Source organism: Protomyctophum bolini, assembly GCF_963924005.1.
Source record: "Protomyctophum bolini genome assembly, chromosome: 12".
Taxonomy (NCBI): domain Eukaryota; kingdom Metazoa; phylum Chordata; class Actinopteri; order Myctophiformes; family Myctophidae; genus Protomyctophum; species Protomyctophum bolini.
Window position 1 is genome coordinate 34,677,812 of NC_137873.1, and position 22,354 is coordinate 34,700,165.

General features: G+C 42.3%; 1 protein-coding gene across 2 annotated transcripts in view; it reads right to left on the bottom strand.

Moving 5' to 3' along the window:
• Positions 1–12,475, bottom strand: part of pth1r (parathyroid hormone 1 receptor) — a 66,708-nt gene extending 54,233 nt beyond the window's left edge. For both annotated transcript variants that reach the window (XM_080777565.1, XM_080777564.1), the window contains exon 1: positions 11,247–12,475. In XM_080777565.1, the coding sequence (XP_080633691.1) occupies positions 11,247–11,315 (69 nt within the window). In that variant the 5' untranslated portion in view covers positions 11,316–12,475. The remainder of the gene's footprint in view (positions 1–11,246) is intronic.
• Between the last annotated feature and the right edge of the window lie 9,879 nt (positions 12,476–22,354).

The window sequence follows — 22,354 nt, forward strand, 5'->3', positions numbered from 1 at the left end:
TCCGCCCTGAGACTGGGAGGTCGGGGTTCGATACCCGGCCGGGTCATACCAAAGACTGTAAAAATGGGACCCTGTGCCTCCCTGCTTGACATACTAGCGTCATGTCCAGGGGGTGTACTTGACTTGTACATCAAGCTGCCTCACGCTACAGAAACAGGAGATAGGCTCCTGCCCCATGGGCCTCATGGCTCGGCAAGGCTACTTACTTACTTTACACAAGGAATACAAGTACTTAACCCATTCAGGACGGGAACCCCCTTGTTTTAAGCATTATGTTATACTTTAGCTATTGAAAATGAGCAGATCTACAAGCTCATAGCGCAAAATGTTTATTAACTGTTGAGAAAATCTTCAAACGCAAATTTGTAGTCCAGGTCAGAAATCTGTTGTTTGCCGATTTTCAGCTGTCATTGGATCATCACTGAGCCGATACAGCGGTCCAGGCGAGTCTCTATACTCACTCTTATCTTGGACATGACTTGTCACAAATTTGCCCTTTTTGCTGCAATGAGGATTTCTTACTCTTTGCTGGAAAAACCTTGAGCTGTGAACTGCATACTTACAAACCCATAAGCCCCAGAGGTTTGCAATGAAACTAATAAAGGTCCTTTTAAGAAATCCTGCCTCCTCGCAGCAGCCAGAAGCCATGTGCCAGGCACTAGGCCCTGCCCCAAAGAATCTGGAGTTGCATCCAAATCACGTAAACAAAATGCACCAGATGTGCCAAAAAAGGCCACCGATTCAGCCGTAATAATTTAGGAAATTAACTTTGTGCTGCCTTGTATACTTGCATTAGGGATTAGGCAGCATTATGGGTCTATAGGGAGCTCCTGTAGTTTTGAAATGCAATCCTGCATGCGCGCAACAGCGGGGGGGGGGGGGGGGGCTCTGTCCGAATCCTCCGTCAATGGGCAAGGCAGCTATACATGGCTGAGAATTTTCACAAGTCAACGCAATTGAGGCACTCTGGGATTTCAGGAATGCTGCCCACATGGAATTCTGAGCCACAATATTCATACAGCAGGTAACTGGAGTAAAGAAGACCCTACAGGTCAAGACTTCAACGCGGTGTTGTTGCAGTCAGTTCCTGTGTCTCTTTGACTGGACTGATTGTCATAATATTGCCATCGTTTTATAATAGTGTTTAAGATTAATTGAGTACTATACAGACGAAAAACTGTTTAAGTCCACATTTCATTCTGACCCCTCTCCACGAAAAGGCCTCGTTGTCCATCATTTATACATTATGGATAATTATTGTGGACTTAAAACGTGTCTGTCTGTTTGAAAAGGCCTTTAGTACACTATACTGAGCTTATTAACAAAGACAACAGTGTAGGTGCTGGACATTGAGAAAGAAGTAGACAACCCGCAGCACTGCAGGTTCAAACAAAATGGTGCAAGGCTCGAAGATAGAAGTTGAGATGAAGAAATGCCAGCACTCATTATATGCCCTTTTACATGATTTCATTTACCTCTGAGACTGAAAACGTACGCGTTTCGGCCCGTTTGGCCGAAGGAAGGCCAAACAGGCCGAAACGCGTTCATCTGGACATTATGAACACAGGGGAAATATATAAAGCCTTCAAATCCTACCAACAGTCGACATGCATCGATTGTAATATTTGACGCACGACTACTTCACAGTATAATTGATACCATCGCCACATGTCTCTGAGACGTCCGTCTCTTGGCATTCAGCTGAAACTTGACAACTTCCCACTTGCAGCAACATTCTTCTTTTCATATGTTCACCGAGATCAAAATGAAAGGAACCAGGGTGAAGATTTATAGGCCTGTAGAAAAGATCAGAACAATGAGATCGCCCATTTCCTCACATTCCTCCACCTTAAAACAGTATTATACTGTAGGTGTCATTTAAGAATGTGCCTTTTCTTCACCATATGTACCCTAGCGTATAGTGTCAGTATTCTGGCTGGGGCGAACATTTACAAAAATAGCCGATCTACATCAGCAATGCAATGCAACATGTGTTATTTTCACCAAAGATCTGGTGTAGAGGGGAAAAACAAGTTCAGAGCCCTGGGAGACCCTGTTCCACTAAGCATACTCATACTGTGTCTGCTCTATGTCCTTAAGATAACCCATGTTGAGAAGTATAATTATTGGTGAATGCAAATCAGAAGATTTAGAGCTTAAGTCAGAGGCAGGAAATTGCGAGTCGAAGACCATCAAATCAGTTGACATAGAATCGCTACAGAATTGAAATTCAAATAGAAAAATGAACAATTATGCAAAAATGGAAGGAGCGTACATTTTTCACACAAGACTCTAAAAGGCAGGCCTGTCTTTTCCAGAAAAGCTGTGTGTGTGTGTATATGGAAGGTCTTGCAGCAGAGACACTTCATTAAAATATCTGTGTTAGTGGTGTAACTTTTTCGGCGAGGTGTAAAAGTGGCATTGAGTTACTCACACTCCTGCATTCTTCAAGTGGAAAAGCTGAAAAAAAGAGGAGGTCACGGGAAGTCAAGAAAACAAGCCCTTTCCTGAGTCAAACACAGCCATGGTATAACCTTACCATGCCAATGAAACTGAAGACTCCCCTATTAACACACATTATGAGACTGACTCATGGGCCCTCTCCAAACTGAGCAATGTGTCAGTCATTATGAAAAAGGTGACCGTGTGATTAAGGCGATTATATTTCTAACAGGGAATTTGAAAAATCCAGATAGGATTGCTTTCTGGAGTTAGCCACATGAGCCCTTTTCTGGGCATGACATAATAGGCGGCCGTTCAGGGAAAACATTCAGCTAAATTTTGCTGATCCGCAGCGTGCTTTGAACTTGTAGATCGGCTATTTTCAGCGAACGAAATGTGGTGTATGGGGGGGGAAATGAGGGGGCCAACCAGCGCTGTCCAGGTAAACAAAATGACACTTTTAAAGTGACAGTACACATATTACCAGTTAACGGTTTCTTTAATATTTTTTTCTCAGTAAAAAGGTCAATTGTCTTCCGTCTGTTAGAAAGGTACTGTATCTGAAGGCCCTTGTAAAAGATACGTCTTTCCACAAAATAATAGAAAATGCTCGATAGTGGGCTCGATAAGAACCCCGGCTCGATAAGCCTGATCGATAAGGTGCTCGTTAACAATAAAAAAATTAACTAGACCCCGGTCAATGAAGTATATAAGGTTTAAGTGGTTAACTCAACGGTGTAACCGTTAGCTCCACCACTGTGCAGCACAAGCAGTGCTCTAGCATATCAAGGGGGTATAATGATACGTTGTGTACCGTGGGCCTGGTGTTTACCCCTTAAAAGTTGACTCTGTGGAGGGGAGACTCCGAGTTAATCCGAGGGAAAATTCAGGCAAACATGTGGTGACTGTCCAGTGACGGCAGCCGGGGTGACCTTCTCACGATCTTTAGAAGGTTAGAAATCTATACGGGAACTTGAATTCCCACGTCAGTAACGCCTAGACGATACTTACAGCGAGCGATGTTGAACTTTTGGTTGAAGTCTGGGACGGCCGTAGAGTGAGTTAAAAAGTACAAATATTTGCAGTCACCTATTCTATAGTTTGCTCCGAGCAAAGAGGAAGTCTAGTTTTCTTTCTTGTTTCCCCTCCGTTCAATCTCATTGGAGCATGAACAGAACTCGTATTGAAATATTGACTTACATATTAGCACGGAACACAAAGAAAGCAGATATATATATTTGGTCCCTGTTCCTTATTCCCCTCCCGCCTGCCATCGATTCGTTACTCACGTTACACAGACACTGGACATGTCCAATTAAAGAAAAGTAACATAGAATCTTATTTGTTTATGTGTCTGATAGTAAGTCCTGTTTTGCCATGCAATGAGAGTGAAATATACGCACTAAAGGTGCAGACTTGGATGGTTAGAGCGGTGTGACTACATACAAAAGTCAATGCACGAACGGGCGCGGCGCGACCTGGTGCGGTACAAACGGGACGAACCGAGGCCAATATATGCATTCAGGTCTGAACTCAGGCTTAGATTTATCAATATTTGGACCAAAAATACCTATAAAGTGCACATTTTTACACATATCTTATATCTGTGACTTGTCTGACCTACTTTCAAATTAATGGAGAACTTGTCTGTGTAGTGGAAGTAAAGGTAAAGTCTAATTTATACTCGATAGCACAGAGTACGGCGGTGTCGCTCGTCACGAGCACCGATTTGATCGTTGCAATGTGGCGCATTGGTACTAGCTTGAAGATCAGATGTTCGCAAGGAGTACAAGCTTAACCCTTTTTGGGGCGGGAACCCCTTTTGGTGTTTTAAACATTACGTTATAATTTAGCTATTGAAAAATAGCAGATCTACAAGCTCATGCGCGCTACAAGCTTGTAGGTCCCCATTAAAATAAGTCTCTGGTTGTAGTTCTAACAATCAGTGTAAGCAAAGGCAAACCGACTGACTGCTTGAGACAAAAAGCTGGGGGTGCCGAGGTGTTTGAGCTCTCCCAGAACACCAATGAAACCCGATGAGAGAGAGGAGAACCAGATTGTAACAGATCGTAAATGTTTGGACTGCACAAGTAAATAAGGGATGAAATACTTCCTTCCGTGCAAGTTGAAGCACCTTTTAGTATCGAATCGACATCAGTTGAAATGATCCAGGGCCAGGTTGTGGAAAAATCTGGTCGAGCCAGTCTCACAAAAATTAGATTGTCAAGTGTTGACTCGATATTAAATGCTTTCAGTCCAATTCCGGTGGTAGTAATGTCTCATCTGTAAATCACATTTTGCTCCAGAAAACAGTGGTTCTCAACCAGTGGTCCGGGGACCATTAGTGGTCCTTGAGAGTGTTCCAGATTGTCCCCAGCTAAATGATAGAGGGTTGGTAACCAAATGGACCCTTATTAGATCTTAAACTCTTGATAGTGTAAAATGAAACCAAATGGGACTCGTACGGACCATTCATTTGGTGTCATTTTACGCTCTCAATTGTTAAACATCTGCATTGCTTAATTTACCAGTCTACAGTCCACACAATTAGAGAATGTGGAATAATTATTTTCATCAACGCCTGTTGTCTCTACTAATTGTACCAACATCAATACAGCATGGAATTGTGGACAAAATCATATCCAAAAGACAACAAAATATTCATAGTCTTTGGTCTGGGCGCTAAATCTCATCAAATGGTGGTCCTTGACTCAAATGGCGAATAAATAATGAATCTTGATATGAAATGGGTTGAAAGCCCCTGTTGAAAACTGTATTTTATACATGTCAGTGTACTTTCATGTCAGCTCAGCTATCATTTCGACATGCCATTAATTTGAACCATCATTCAACTTATGCATATATTATGCACACTACTACTATTTTAATATTTCACATAGCTGACATGTTTTCTTTCTATCTCTATTCTCCTTTCTTGAAAACTGCAAACGATGGGAGCTTGTATATGACTAAAAACTTCACCCACTTTTTCACCCATTTGCAGGTATCACACAGCATCTTCCCTTACATGTACAGTTGTCAACAAATGTGAATATTTCCCTCTCCTTCTGCTGGTCGCTTTGTGTGTGTGTGTGTGTGTGTGTGTGTGTGTGTGTGTGCATGTGCGTACGTGCATATGTTCCTGGGTCCTGCCTGTGTTGCCTGCCCTCCTCATTCACCATTTGAGCTAATCACCACCCTCAATACACCTGCCATCCATCAGCTCATCACCTTTAATAGACCCCATCATCTGAAAAATAGCAGATCTACAAGCTCATAGCGTCGGCAGATCTACAAGCTCATAGCGTGGCACCGAGTGCTGCGCTACGAGCTTGTATGTCTGCTATTTTTGAAAAATAGTGAAAATGTGTCGCAAATCTTTTTATATATTCTTTCAGAGCGAACGTTTTTTAGCTCAAATCTTTGCTTCGGGGGGGAGGCTCCCTGAAACAACATATTTTCAGATGGGGGTCGGCGGCCAATTTCAGATATTTTTGGGGGTCCTTGACATTAAATAGTTTGAGAACCACTGACATAGGGTTTTTCAGAAAATTTAGAAGTCATTTGTAGAATCGACATCACCTCATCTCCTGACTGTGTATGTGTCCTGCATGTAGGTTGGCTCTAAACTCCAAAATAGCAGCTTTAGCTGAATTATTCTTTTTTTTTAAAACGAGTTTGTTTAATACATTGATTTCAATCTTTCACTCTGTCACACAAATGCACGTGCACACTGCACACTAATCTTGTGTAGCCAGATGATCAGAGATCTCAACTACTGATAATGTCTGGTGTGACATCTAAATTCAATGTAGGGACTGAGTAACTGGGTGGAAGTAATTTGGAGATTAAAAATAATAATAACTTTATTGCACAACCAATGCAACCAACTGCAATTAGGGTGGTCATTCATACTGGGAGTGATATGATTTGTTTTCAAAACAGTGGGCGTAGGTTTGGCAGCGGCCGTTTTCTCCGCTCGCTGTTTCAGAATCATATATTGATTTTACATTTCCCCAGGCATATCAGTAGGTGGAGATCGCTGATTGTCTGGCTATGCACACACACACACACACAGGCTACTGTACATGTGCACAGGCACGTGTGTGCATGTGTGCACGCCGCGCACACACAGACAGACACACAAGACAAAGTTGGGTACACAGTTGGGTACACAGTATCAAAGAAACTCAATGTATTATACTGCTCTGCTGCAAATTATTACTATATGTATTATTTGTATTATTGTCTCCACCAGGCCGAAGGCATGGGGGGGAAGAGTATGTTTTGCACTCCGTCCGTCTGTGTGTCCGTGTGTCTGTCCGTCCGTTTGTCCGTGAACAGCTAATCTCCAACACCGTTAACCCGGTCCATGCAAAATTTTGCACCCACACTCCCTGGATGCCAACATGAACCTCTGCCCCAAGATTTCCAGAACGGCCTGTTATAGCGCTGTAAAGTGCTCGTTGACTATCACTCAACGGCCCATGCGTACCAGCTGTTTTGAATGCACATAATGCAGGAGGCAGAAGGAGGTTGCTTTACTGATAACTAGCACTTCCATACTCTGATACTTAGAAAATAATCATCTGCAAGGAATTTCTTGACAGGAAGTAGCTCATAAAATGTCTACGGTGGATTTTTATTAAACAAAACCTTTACAGATTGAAAGAGGATCATTCAAGCTTTCCCTACAGCTGCAATGTTGGTGATTTTGACGTTGTTTAATATAATTAGAGAGGACTTTTCTGTTTGGATGAATGGGCTCTCTATGGGAAGTGTCACCTACGTAGGTATCACCTTGCTGTCAAGATGGCTGCGGTCTGAATATGGAGAATTGGCTAACATTGGCTTTCAAAGTTTGCAGGATTGGCCCTTTTGAAACAAAAAGCCTCAAATCGTGAACGCAGCGTGCAATTTACGTGAAATCTTTCACAGACTTTCCTACTAGGCTGAGGAAAATATCCCACCCTTTTCACATTGGCCTGTTATAGCGCCACCAACAGGTGGATTTTTGCAAAACACATTTTTGGAACAAAATGCCTCAAATCATCCAATTGCCATCAATGGTGTAAGAACAAATGGCACCCTTTTCACATTGGCCTATTATAGCGCCACCAGGAGGCCACAACCTGACCTGGCCTGGTGGAGACCTGTGCCCAGAGGGGCACTTTATATAGTTATTATTATTAGTCTGGTTAGACTATTGTTATTGTGACACTTTCATTTTCCTCCGGAGTAATCGAATAATTGAATCTAACTTCCGATTGGCTGAGCTTTGCATAACGTTTGTAGTAGCTAATTGGCTATTCCGGGGTAATCTAACTTCCGCTGTGATTGGTCGGGCTTTGCATAACGTTTGTAGCAGCAAATTGGTTCCATTGAAGGGGCAGAAGACCAAACTATTCAAGCGTTATAGAAGTTTTCAAATTAGGGAGGAGCTTATGTAAATTGCAACTTTTCTAGTTAGTATTATGACAGACAGACAGACAGACAGACAGACAGACAGAGAGACTGACTCTATTTGTCTTGTGGATATTTGTTTTGTGCCAAGCAGTCATCCGGATACAAAACACATAATACACAATACAAACAGATCACACATGTTGTTGTTGTTGCTAATAATTACAACTATTGCTGCTACAGAATTATTATGTAGGCCGATACAATTCACTTATTTCTGCCGGGCCTCAGCAGCCAGACTATTGGTAAAAAAAAACTAAATAAATAAATGATATTCCCATTTCAGTTTTGCTCTTAAGTCTCTACACCGTGTGTACAAAATACAAATTCGGTCCCCAAAATCTGGGTATTCTAGGTACAAATGAAAGGGCACAACTACGGATGCCATGAATCTACACTACAGCATTAGTTGAAATATTATTATTCCTCTTTGCAAAAGGAATAATAAACACCACCAACTCTAACATGGCAACAGTCCAATTTATACTTTGTGCAGAGCTATAGCGAGTGACTGTGTTGAAGGCCTTTCTTTACAGATAGTATATAGTCCCCCTCCCCAGTAAAGATGCACACACGTGTAAGTCATCAGGCAGTCATGGGGAACAAATTAGGCCTATATATGCACACTCAGTGAGGTTCCAGAAAGTGGTGCTTCCTCTTAACACATTCTGAGCGGAACCCCTGTTGGTGATTTAAGCACTCCGTTATACTTTAGCTATTGAAATATAGCAGATCTACAAGCTCGTAGCTTGTAGGTCTGTTATTTTTTTTAAATCGTGAAAATGTGGGTGCAAATCTTTGAATATATATACTTTCAGTACGTACGTTTAACTCAAATCTTTGCTTCTGGGGGGGGGGGCTGGAACAACATAGTTTAAGTTCGGGTCGGCGGCCACTTACATATGTATTTGGGGGTCCTTGACATGAATTATGTTTGAGTACCACTGACAGAAACATGGGGTTTTTCAGAAAAGTGTCACGATTTTGAAGGCATTTGTAGAATCGTTCTCAGGTCTAAATGGGTTAATAAAAGCTATAACTGGATAAGTGAGGAAGGCCGTCATAAGTCGGACAAAGACTCCTCGGAAGGAGGAAGTGTTCTCTTTGTCTCGGAGTTTAGCGAGGTCTTGCTCACCCGGTCCAATGAGTCATTGTCTGCTACTGTACGACCTCACCTTCACCTAGAGAAAGGTCTCGCACCATGAGGAGGAGACGCAGCATCAGTTGGCAGTTGTCTTTGCTCCAACCCATTTAGACTGGAGGCCAATTCTTTAAAAAGCATTCTGGAAAAGAAACTATGTTTCTATGTCACTGGTGCTCAACCTTTTTCATGTCATTAACCTCCATAATTATCTGTATTTGGCCACAGACCCCCATCTGAAAATATTTTGTTCCAGGGATCCTCCCCCCCCCCCCCCCCCCCCAGAAGCAAAGACACAAGTTAAAAACGTTCGCTCTGAAAGAATATATATTAAAGATTTGCGCCACATTTTCACGATTAAAAAAAAAATAGCAGATCTACAAGCTTGTGTCGCGGCACAGAGTGCCACGATATGAACTTGTAGATCTGCTATTTTTCAACAGCTAAAGTATAACATAATGCTTAAAACACCAAAAGGTGTTCCCATTCTGAATGGGTTAACATTTTGGATTAATCATTTTAGGATGTTCGCCAATATGCCTATGTCCAATTCTATATGTACATTTCCAATCATTATTTTTTATGCTTTTTTTTTGTCAGGTGAAACCTGACTAATGAAAGCTCATGAAATGTGGACGACAAGATCGACACCCTAGTCATACTGAATGCCTAGTCCCGATTGGCTGTCACACACGCTGCCTAAGCCAATGGGAGTGTAGTACGATTGCCTGCCTCCTAAGCTATGCCACACGCACGCGAAAGGGCTGATTCGTTGGTACAGTACTGTATAACTGCATGGTATTTATTCTATTTTACTTATTTTTATGCAGTATGTTTTATTGCACTGTACAAGAACTTTGCTGTAACTTTGATAACAAAGCTGGTATACACAAATAAAGATTATTATAATGTTTAGCCATTTGCCATTTTACGATATGTAATAGGACAGGCAATAGAAGCGATTTACACACGTCTCTAATAAAATATTAAAACTGCAGTTGTGTCCGCCTCTCTCATATGCACAGAAAAGGAATGCAGATGTTCCACTCTTAGGTTTGGCACCCACAGCAATCTATGTCGCTTTTGGTCACACTATGGAAAAAAACTGTTCACATTTTTGCGGAGAAGAACACTAGAACCAAACATCAAACTGAAAATGGGTAAACAGTGTTCACAGACAGCCCTTTTTAACGACTGAATGTTGAACCAGCTATAAATATACAGCTATGTTATAATTGTTTTCCTCTGCCATCTCTAAACCAATGAGCCCAGAGGTCCAGTGCGGCACAGTGACGGACCACATCACTGTTAGACCTCAGAGGCCGGGCGAACTGCCTGTTGAATGCACAACAGCTCCAGCCAAAACACACACACACACACACACACACACACACAACCAACTTGGTGCACTGCTCTGCCTGCCTGCCTGCACAGAGCGCGTAGAGGAGGCATTCTGCATTGCTATATACACAGTGATATATTTGACGGAGCAATCATACATCACAATGTGGCAGATGATAGTAAAAAAATAAAGAAAAAAAAGCTATGACTCAGAGAGATACAACTTGGAATTATTGCTGGGAAAGTGCTGAAAGAGATGAATGAAGACAATGATTTTACATCATCTATAGCTCTACCTGTATAGCCTATGCCTGCAGAGTTTGCGCAATGAATTTAACATTGCTGACAACAAAGCTACACCACAATAAAATAGTAGGCTACATTGCATACTGTACTAGGCCACCACCACCAAAGCCAATATACTTTATAAGGGGAAACATTATGTGTTACATTTGGGAGCACCTAAATAAGAATATTGCTATAGTCCTCTGCAAAGTATGCAACAAAGCTTGATATGTTTAGTCATTTGGCATTTGGGTCAACCTTGCCAACAAAAAAAAAGACCACAAGCGCAAATATGTTGGGGAACCTTCCAGCAGGTTCTGGATGTGCAGCTTAAAGGAAATGTCAAGAGCTATCAACACAATAATTACTCTTCGGTCTGCTTTCTAGGGAGATTGCGTTCTAATGGGAGCATGCGCTGACTGACATACAGTAGCACGAATTCAACTCGCAAATTCCTAACAATATTTTTGCATATTACGCATAACGCACGGCACATAACAGTGTTGACATTTTGTCACTGTATGTAGGCCTACACAAAATAGGATACTGGTGTGTTGTTTCTGAAAAGACTCACCATGCATAGGCTGCTCAGCAGAGAGATGAGAAGAAAGTCCAAATAGTGTTGCACGAGAGTGGATCCCATCCCTGACCCGAGGACAGCTCTGCCAGGACCTCCAAGGTCGACTTGATGAAATTGTTTAATCTAATTTAACTATCTTCAAAGCGGCGCGACTCGTTTTTTACTCCATCTGTTCTCTGGATGCTCATAGTGCCTTGTAAAATCACAACTCTATAATCTGTCTTTGCCCACAATTTTTTTTCCTCTAATCTTAGCCCACTCACTATATATATATATGCTCATGCAGACTCGGTCAGCTCACTTTATTTCTCTGCATCTGTCTCTCTCTCTTTTTTTTTCTCTTCTTCTGAAATTACATCCACATGTCAGAACTATTTATGTCGCTCTCGCTCTGCGGTGGGAAGTTCAAATGATTCTTTGTAGGGAAGAAACCAACGCTGTATTTTTAGGTCTTTTAAATTTCCCCTCAGACTAACTTAAACACTTCAGTATGGAGCTCTGCGCCTTATGCCTTTATTCCGATCTGCCCTTCCAAAGTCGGGCGGTTTTGTGTCCAAATGTTAAGTCGGTGCTGGACTAAACAAGAAAACGCAGGCTATCGCTCCATCACAGGATTCGCTATTTAAATCCACATTTTCAGTCCATCTGTTTCATGTCACCATCAGCGCTGATGTCTATACGCGACGGTAACCAGGTTCTCAGAAAGGACTATAGGTAAATTGGTCAAAGAGAGACCAACATTAATAATTTTAACAATTAATATATATTTTTAAACAATTAACTATAGCCTGAAATTACAACCTCACACTTTTTGCCGACTTTGCGACGCGTGGATCAATGGATCAATGCATCGCAGATTTCACAACAACTTTTCGTACACTCACACGTTAGTCGATAATCGTTTTAGGAAATCCAGAACTCGCGCTAAAGCGTAGCAAGAGGTCTGACTGCAGTGAAATAATAACTGAATGAAACCCCTATAAAATCCTACTCTGTTTACGCATGGAGATGTAGACGAAGCTAGACAGTTGAGAGAAAAGCGCCAACTTGGCTTTAAAGAATCACTACTTACTATTTAGTGAAACCAAATAGCCTACAACCCTGATTGAATTGCTATAGGCTACGATAGTCACGAACGTGTGTTTCAGCGCAGCTCTTATTCAGAGTAAAATGTAAAAAAGAAAAAGTTGAAGGTTCTCGTGTGTAGAAAGCAGCGGCTCCAGATGCGGATGGTAGCGTAGCGGATCATGCTCAGTTGTGAGTATGTGTATAGGATTAGGAAGGGGGGTGGAGAGAGAGGCAGGTAGGGTGGAGCGTCAAAGACTTTCATTGGTCCGGACTCTCCTACGTTACATTAAACCACGGCTCGCCTCTGAAATGACATATTTTCTCACCCCTCAAACAAACTCTACATTCAACAGACCTCTCGGGGCCTTTGCCAAACTATTTCTGCAATCTCCCAAATTTATATTTGGTGATATATATTGGATTACCACATGTATGGCAATAATGGGGTTTTTAATATGGCCTCTATACATATATTTCGCCAACTATTTGTTATTTGAACTAGAAGCCGATTTTAGCAAAACATAATTTTCTGTGAGCCCCTTTGATTGATTGATTTAAGTATTTAATAACAGTTTGCAGAATTACAGTAGGCCTACATTTTAAGCACAACTCAATGCAAAAACTGTTAACAGTGAGTGGACGACCAATAAGGCACTAAACTTGTTTACCAATTGTTCAATTCATCATAACATTTAGAGACTACAAATATACACTTCTATAGCCAAAGGACAGGAAATCATCATAAAGGAGGTAAAGGGGGAAAAGAAAACATACATTGAGTGAGGGGAAAAAGGGGTGGGTGGGGGAGGCCAGTTTCGAATTGCAGCCGTCCGTAGGTGCCCTTTGAGAGCGGTTTTGAAGGAGTCAAGGGATTCACATGTCTTAATGACAGTTGGTAGGGCATACCACATTTTGGTGGCATAGGAGCAAAAATAATTTAGTCCCTTGTTTGTGCCGAATCTGGGTTGCACATTGTTTGTTGAACTCCCTCTGGCGTTGTGGGTGTGGACTTCGTTGACATTAAGGAAGTATTTAGACAGGTAGATGGTTTATCTTGGTGGTGTATCGAATCTTGTGGACCAGACCCATTGCAAGATGCTGTACTACTCTGTCGTCAACCCTAAGCCATTCCAGCCTGTCAAAGTGGGCAGGGGTGAGGTGGGTTCGGGGAGTGAGGCCAAGTAGTAGCCTGACCAGTTTGTTGTCTGGAGCCTTGTTTTAAGGGCCTTTGAGGTGCTGTACAGACTAGTGTACAGGAATTGGAAGCCAACTGACACTATGTAGATGTAGATCACAAAACCTACTGAATGACTTAAACACGGGTGCTTCCTTACGTTGCATGTCTGTATTCATATTGTCAATTAGGATTTTCTCTACACATTCCTCCCCAGCACCCCTCAAGTGCATGTATCATAGAACCCATGTTGGTCAGGCGGTCTATAGACCGTGCCAATCAATACTGATTTAGCATTTTTGAAAATGTATTCAACCCACACAATTTTCCATTCAAGTCAGTACGAGTAACGTATTCAGTGTCTTTGTGAATATACATGCACACACCTCCACCATGCCCCAAAACCTACTTACTTTACGAGTAAACCTATCAGTGCCAAATGTCTTGGACACACTGCCAATGGGCAGTTATTACCAGCCCACTTAACTTTGGTCATCCACTCAAAATGTCTCTTTCCACCAAACTAGATGTTCCATCATGTCTTTTTCTCCTTCAAAACAGACTTTTACTACAGAATGTAGAATGGCATGCGGGTCGGGAGGCATACTATAATCCGACGGAGCATTATTTCGACACCTCGGACTATAGTGCCTGTTCCCGTGCTTGATACTTTTACTTAAGTAACACATCTTTCTTCTTCCACCACTATTTATAGAACCCCCAGCAATTCACCAAGACACTTAAATAATTGGAATCACCATCACAAACACAACACATAACGGTCGGTTTTACATGTACAAAAAAAAAAACATCAATATAACCTGCGGTGTTTAAACTCATCTTCAATATCGGACTATTATATTAAAAGGGAGGGTTTGCTTATAGATAGCAAAGTCTGGGTTGTTCCAAATCAAAATGCATACTGTACATGCATGGTGAGCGTGATTGCTGGTGACCTACAAAAAGATCATCGGTTCGTCACTGCCTTCCATCAAGGACATTTCTCACAACCGGTCTGTCCGTCTAGGGTCAGTCCGACCCCATCATGGACTGTTCACTCTGATGCCTCCTGGCAGAAGGTATCGCAGCATCAGGAGTAGAACTTTGTCCCCCAAGCCATTAAACTTTCAAAGTGCAACCTTTATCCATAGAAACTTTTAAAGTGCAATATCCCCTAATGTTTATCCCTATTATACAGTATGCTGCTAAGGACTCCTCTTGCCAATATCTATGTCTCCTATGAACTGATGGTGTTCAGGTGTTTTTATAAGTAGATTTTAGGATTTTACTAATAATAGTATTTTAGCATTTCTTTTAACTAGTAGATTGGAAGCCAGTGAAACAAAAAATGGTTCTCTTATGCATTTTATGTATCTGCTGAATGACAATAAAGATATCAATCTTACACATTTTCCACCAAGCCTCACGAGTTGTACAATAACTGAGCAGTTACATTTTGTTGTTCAAAAAACATTGTATTTCTAATTTATTTACGGTAGTGATTATAATTAGGTTTTCTTTATTAGTAGATCTTTGAATGTTGCATTCTTCCATTTGTATAACCATGGGTCTTCATGTCCATTTCAGTGAATCCATCTCAAGATGGACGACAGAGTATTGATTGATTGATTGAAATCTTTATTAACAGTTTGCAGAATTACAGTACATTTCAAGCACAAACTCAATACAAAGACTGTTAACTGTGAGTGGACGACCCAATTAAGCCTTACACTTGTTTACAACAGGGTCCACATTGTTCAATTCATCAAAACATTTAGAGACAAACAAATAGACACTTCTATGTAGTTAAAGAACAGAACAGGAATTCATCATATAGGAAGCGAAAAGGGAAAAAATGTATATATACAGTGAGGGGAACAGGGGGATAAAAGAAAAGAAAACGAAAGACAGAGTGTAGGGCGCCTGCACACAACACCATGCGTTGATGCCATGTGTGCATATGTGCAGGCACCCAACACCACGTCCATACAAAAACATAGTACAATCCATAGTACAAAGACAGAGTGTAGGGCGCCTGCACACAACACCATGCGTTGATGCCATGTGTGCATATGTGCAGGCACCCAACACCACGTCCATACAAAAACATAGTACAATCCAGATACAAATTCAGCTTTTACAGAGGCCAGTTTCGAATTGCAGCCATCCGTAGGTGCCCTTTGAGAGCAGTTTTGAAGGAGCCAAGGGATTCACATGTCTTAATGACTGTTGGTAGGGCGTTCCACATTTTGGTCGCATAGGAGCGAAAAGAATTTAGTCCCTTGTTTGTGCCGAATCTGGGTTGTACATGGTTTGTTGCACTCCCTCTGGTGTTGTGGGTGTGGACTTCGTTTACATTAAGGAAGTATTTAGACAGGTACATGGGTATCTTGGTGGTGTATCTAATCTTGTGGACCAGACCCATTGCAAGATGCTGTACTCTGTCGTCGACCCTAAGCCATCCCAGCCTGTCAAAGTGGGCAGGGGTGAGGTGGGTTCGGGGGGTGAGGCCAAGTAGGAGCCTGACCAGTTTGTTTTGGGAGGTCTGGAGCCTTGTTTTAAGGGCCTTTGAGGTGCTGTGGTACCAGGAGGTGGATGCATAGTCAAAGAAACCTTGTACAAGGGCTCCTGTTAAGGTCTTCAAGGTGTTTTTGTCGACCAGTGAGGAGATCCTGTAGAGGAATCTTGTTCTTTGATTGACTTTTTTCATTACGTTGGTGGCCATCTTATCACCGGAAAGATTGGCCTCCAGGATGGAACCTAGGTAGGTAATTTGATCCTTCCGTGTGATAATATCATCACCAACTCTAACCAAGAAGCCATCTGCCTTTTTGAGATTACTATTTGATCCGAAGAGAATGGATTCAGTTTTTCCCAGGTGTAAGGATAGTTTGTTATCAGCGAGCCAGGTGCAGATTCTACCGAGTTCAGAGCTGAGGGTCTTTTCAACCTGCAGTTTGTTCCTGTCCGAGACCAGCAGTGCTGAGTCGTCTGCGAACAGGAACAAGTTGCAGTCACAAGCTGAAGTCATGTCGTTTACATATATTAGGAACAGTAAAGGCCCTAGTATGCTTCCTTGTGGGACGCCACAGCTCACTGGGAGGGGGGGGGACAGTGTTCCGTTCACTTCCACCATCTGTTCTCTCCCCTCCAGGTAGGATTGCATCCAGCTCACTGATGTGCTATCAAAACCAATAGCTTTAAGCTTGTTAACCAGTATGGAGTGGTTCACGGTGTCAAAAGCCTTTTGGAGGTCCAGCATGACCATGCCGCAGTATTTTCCAGCATCCACCTCGTGTTTGATGTGGTCGCTCAAATAGAGAAGGCATGTGTCAGTGGAGTGGGATGTTCTGAAACCAGATTGGAACTCGTACAACAATTTATTAGTGGCAAGATACTTTTCAACCTGTTCATAGACTATTTTTTCCATCACTTTCGAGATGGAGCTTAGAATAGAAATAGGGCGGTAGTTGCCGGGTTCTAATTTGCTCCCTTTTTTGTACAGGGGGGTTACTTTGGCCAGTTTAAAATCTCTGGGGACCTGTCCTTGTTTGATGGAGAGGTTAACTATGTGGGTGATGACTGGAGCTATGGAAATGGCTGAGTACAGCATCTTGCAATGGGTCTGGTCCACAAGATTCGCTACAGCACCAAGATACCCATGTACCTGTCACCCACAACACCAGAGGGAGTTCAACAAACCATGTGCAAACCCAGATTCGGCACAAACAAGGGGCTAAATTCATTTAGCTCCTATGCCACCAAAATGTGGAACGCCCTCCCAACAGTCATTAAGACATGCGGATCCCTTGACTCCTTCAAAACAGTTTTCAAAACAGTTTTCAAACAATTTCCTGTTTTGACTATATACGTCTCTAAATGTTTTGATGAATTGAAAATGGTGGGCCCTATTGTAAACAAGTGTAGTGAGTTATGGTGTCGTCCACTCACAGTTAACAGTTTTTTGTATCGAGTTGTACTCTACAATGTACTGCAAACTGTTAATAAATAAATCAATCAAAAAAGATGTGTAGTAATTGATTGGCTACAATGTGTAAAACTAGTCGTAAAATCACGTGCAAATTCCAAATGACTCATGTTTTTTCCAAAATCTACACACATTTGTACGACTTTAGCACCGCGGCCTTAACAAGACCATAATTCTGGCTGTTAGTGACAGTCATAGCTGAAAAAACCTCTTGCGCCCTGCCTGTCAAGACACAATGTAACATCAACGTGCGTGCCGAGTCAGGCCTGCATCTAATTCTACGCACACCCGCTCAAACATGGCAAAAAATGCCTCCGGATCACGTTCCACCAGACGTAGATTTCCATTGATATCAAAACCCCCTGCGGACTCTGCAGGTTCTGTAGTAGATACTTGTGCAGCAACTGAAATCTTACAGTCCCTTATCAGGTCCAGCCTGTTCTGCTCTACTTGACATTTCATTTTCTCAATGGCATATTGCGTCTCAATGGCATATTGCGTCTCAATGGCATATTGCGTCTCAGCGGCGTCCGCCATCATTTTAGCCAGCAACATCATTAACCATTTTGTTATGTACTGTACCTGGCCTAGGGGGTGTTTTTGTTGTTTTTTAACTTTAGCAGCACAAATTCCAGGAAAAAAACCTCCCCACTAGCACAAACTTAATCAAATCCCAATTGCAAATTAACTCGAATGTCTTAACAAATTCAAATTCCAATAATCAAACAAATCAACTGCATCTCCCAAAGTCCGAGTACACAAGCGTGTACGCTGAAGTAAACATCGCTTTGTACTCACCGGACTGTAGTGTCGACCACATGGACAAGGAAACCCCCGGAATGGTTCCCAAATTATTTCACTCAATTCACAAAACCACGGTGCAGACGAGCCATTAATCAAGGCTAATTGACTACCGCAGCGCAGAACAAAAGGCAGAAGGGCGAGTCACTTGACTCTCCAAACTTACTGCACAACTATTCAAAATTCAAGCGGACAGAGCCCCCATTTTGTTATGTACCTGGCCTAGGGGGTGCCAAGATACACAACAAAAAACAGGGGAGACGCAGTTGACCAAAGAAATATAATTTATTAATTAAACAAAAATAGTAAATGTAAGGAATAAATCATGATTGAACAGATGAAGTGTGGAGATCAGTATTCAGTGGTTTAGTGTGTGTATGCATGAGTGAAATGTATGTGTGTGCGTGTTGTATGTATTAACAGAAATGTTGAGAAGTGTGCATGGTGGAGTACAGGAGGCAAATGAAAGGAACAGATCTGGGGAAGGACTGGGGAAGCAGGCATTTATAGGGCGTCGACACCCGGGCCCAGGTGCGAGCCTCTGCTCCCCAATCCTATTGGATACAAAGAACAGAGGTTACTATAGGGCAAACGGTAAACACAACATATACCTAAACCAGACAACCTAAGAGTAATATCATACTATAATTCTAACAATGTCTGAGTGTGTGTCTGTCTGTGTGTGTGTCCGTGTGTCTGTGTGTCACTGTGACTGCCATAACTCCTTACTGCCTGCACCAATCACTCCCACTTTTCACACAGGCATTGACCATATGAATATGGAGGGCACTTTTTTAATGATTATTAATGAATGTGTTAGTCAATTACAAACTCACCCGGGCACAGTACCCCCCATGGCCACAAGGGGGGGGGGGGGGGAATATCTCACAACGGGTAAGGGCTAGTATATATAACACAATATAGGGAACCGTCACATCAGAGGCGGAAAGTTCTTATAACGGCAGGGGGTTCAAGCAGCCACGCCCCTTTTGGTTTGAATCTTTTAATTATCGTTATCTTCAGTTACAGAGCGGACCGGAGGAATGAGGAGCACCTGAGGTACTGCTTTGTGCACTCATCCGTGCCTGAGCAACACACACTGCACGGCGCACACACATACACACACACACACACACACGCGCGTGCGCGCAAGACAGTGTGCAACTGGAGTTGAAGAATAGCAAACACTTTAAAGTTCAATAACAAGATATAGATTGGTCTTGTTCATTATGTCTCAGTAACGTACAAGGACCTTGGGAAGTTGGGACACGATTTTATGAATGCAGTTTGGACAAGCTTAAGAGAGCAAGTACATAAAAAGCAATAACCTCTTTGCCAAATAGTGTCCATTGATGGGCATGTCATGACGACGTCCTTGTTCCAAGAACAAAATAATGTACAGTAAGCACTCACAAGAATCCGTCTATCCAAATTCAATAGGTACACATTCCCTATTCAGACTGTGTTCTGAGAACTCAGCGAACTCAGTCAAAGCTGTACAGGAAGAAAATAATTATACAGGAGTGTATAATTATTAATTATACACTCCTGTACACCCATGAACTCCCTGTACACCCATGACTGCGTGGCTCTGTTCAGCTCAAACAAAGTGATAACGTTTGCAGACGACGCCACAGTCATAGGCTCATTGATCACAGACGATAATGGAACAGCCTACAGGAGTAGAAGTGGATAACGTGGCACAATGGTGCCAGGAGAACAACCTGAACCTCAACATTGACAAAAGAGCTGATCTTCGACTACAGGAGACCTCCCAGAGACCAATCAACCATCCAGATTGGGGGGGTGGGGGTGCTGCAGTGGAAAGGGTCAGAGTGTTCAAATTCCTGGGGGTGCGGATCACTGAGGACCTCACCTGGCGTGGGGGTGAAGAAAGCACAACAACGCCTCTACTTCCTGAGAAGAACCCAAGAAAGCTGGCATGGGCCCCAAAGTCCTATCTATTCTATACAGTACAGAGAGCATCCTGACTGGCTGCTTCACTGCCTGGTATGGCAGCGCCAGCTACACCGACCTCAACCGCAAAGCAATGCAGAGGGTCGTGCGGAGTGTGGACAGCCAAACGCATCAGCGGATGTGATCTCCCTCCCCCCCACCCCCCAAAAAAAGCAAATAAGCTTCTTTCCCCTCAGATATAGTACATGAATGAACTGATAAGAACCACCAGAGCAAAACAGGGCAAAGGAAAACGCTAGCCGAATTGAATTGTATTGTATTGTATTGCATTTGTGAAGCACTTTGGTACAATGAGAGTTGTTTTTAAATGTGCTATATAAATACATTTGATTGGATTTGATTTGGCTACTACAGGGAAAACATTTTTTCGATTGCTCTTTCTTGCAATCTGTATTCTAACCCTTTGTTTGCTGTGTTTTAGTTGTTTTGAATGTTCTGTTATCTATGCTGCTGCATTGTCTAAAGTACAACCTTGAACATTTTCTTGGCACGGGTAATAGGACAATCGACCAAAAGTTTGTTAGAAAAGTTAGAAAAGCAGACAGACAGACTTAACTTAGGGTTTTGGCAGACCAGATGTGTTCCTCCGGGCTGAAACATTATGGCTTCCACTGCTGCAGTTCAGTTCTCAAAAATACACGTGCACCCCCTTCAACGTTCTGGGGGACCCCACAGCGTCCAAATGGACCTTTGCGGTCTGTAACTATCTGAGAGAATGTGCAAATGGACTCCTTTTGTACAATTAACACTAAAGATTACATTAGATTAGGTGTAGAGAGTGAGGTCCCAGATAAGTAATTGAACTTAAAGACGGGGTGAAATGGCTATTCGGAGCATTTAATTTTGTAGTTTCACTCTCAAAAGGGAAAGAACGTCGCATCCCTCCAGACTATGGGACGTTTCTCTGCTACGTGCGTGATGCGTGTAAGTCGCACATGCAGAGAGAGACGGGCAGCAAAGCTCATGGCTTAATTCTAACCTAAAACGTTACATATTTTAGCGTAATGATTACGTTTAAAACGAGTAATCAGTGTCTGAGGATGTCACCTTGAATGAGATTGAATGAGAGTATTTCTGTAATCAAAACCACCTGTGTTTGGAGGACGACGCAGCAATGGGAATAAGACAGGTGAATTTAATCAAGATTCATTAATATGCATGTGTGTCTCGACACGTCATCACGCAGCACGTTTTCGTTCAAAGGAAGTAATTCAATCGGTATTGACTTTTGATACACTTTTCGCATGCATTGTTAGGTATGCTATGATGACAACGGATATGGTCTAAAAGTGTGAAAAACGTCTTTAAAGAGAGAATCGCTGATTTGGTGTACTTCGGTGACAACAGAGAAACAGCCATTCATCCTCATCAACATACTTGACAGAAGAGAAGGATCAAATTGCTTTGGAGGGAGCATCCTCGTCATTTCATTTACAAACAGTTGTAAACTGCAACCTATAAATAAATACATTTCCTAACTAAACAACCCCAACCTTCCTAGTACAAGAAACTTTCCAATGCATGATTTTCTTTTGACCATGATCATCTGTCCTAGCCTACAACATAAATAAAAAAATTTAATGGCATTTCTATCTCTGGGACCCTAATGTATATTGTAAAATCAAAGTTAATTTAACTATTTTTAACATTTAACATTTAACATTCTCTGAGTTACAGACCCATAAGGGTCCATTTGGTTCCATTTGTACATTCTCAGAGTTACAGACCCAAAAGGGTCCATTTGGTTCCATTTGTACATTCTCTGAGTTACAGACCCATAAGGGTCCATTTGATTCCTAAACTATCATTTAGCTGGGGACCCCCTGGAAGTCTCTCAAGGACTCCTAGGGGTCCCCGGGACCCCACTTTGGGAACCACTGCAGTAGGCAACGCAGCCTGGCGGAGATCTGCGCTCTGAGGAGCACCCTTTTCTATAGCTAACTCTGATGATTCACAGAGACACTGCATGATTGTGAATCAGTTTAGCCGGAGCTTATTTCAACCACGCTGCACTTACATTTCTTTAAAAAACTCCCGGTCCGCTCCTTTGAGTCCTTTCATCACTGCTACGGCATTTTACATAAAGTGCCTGTG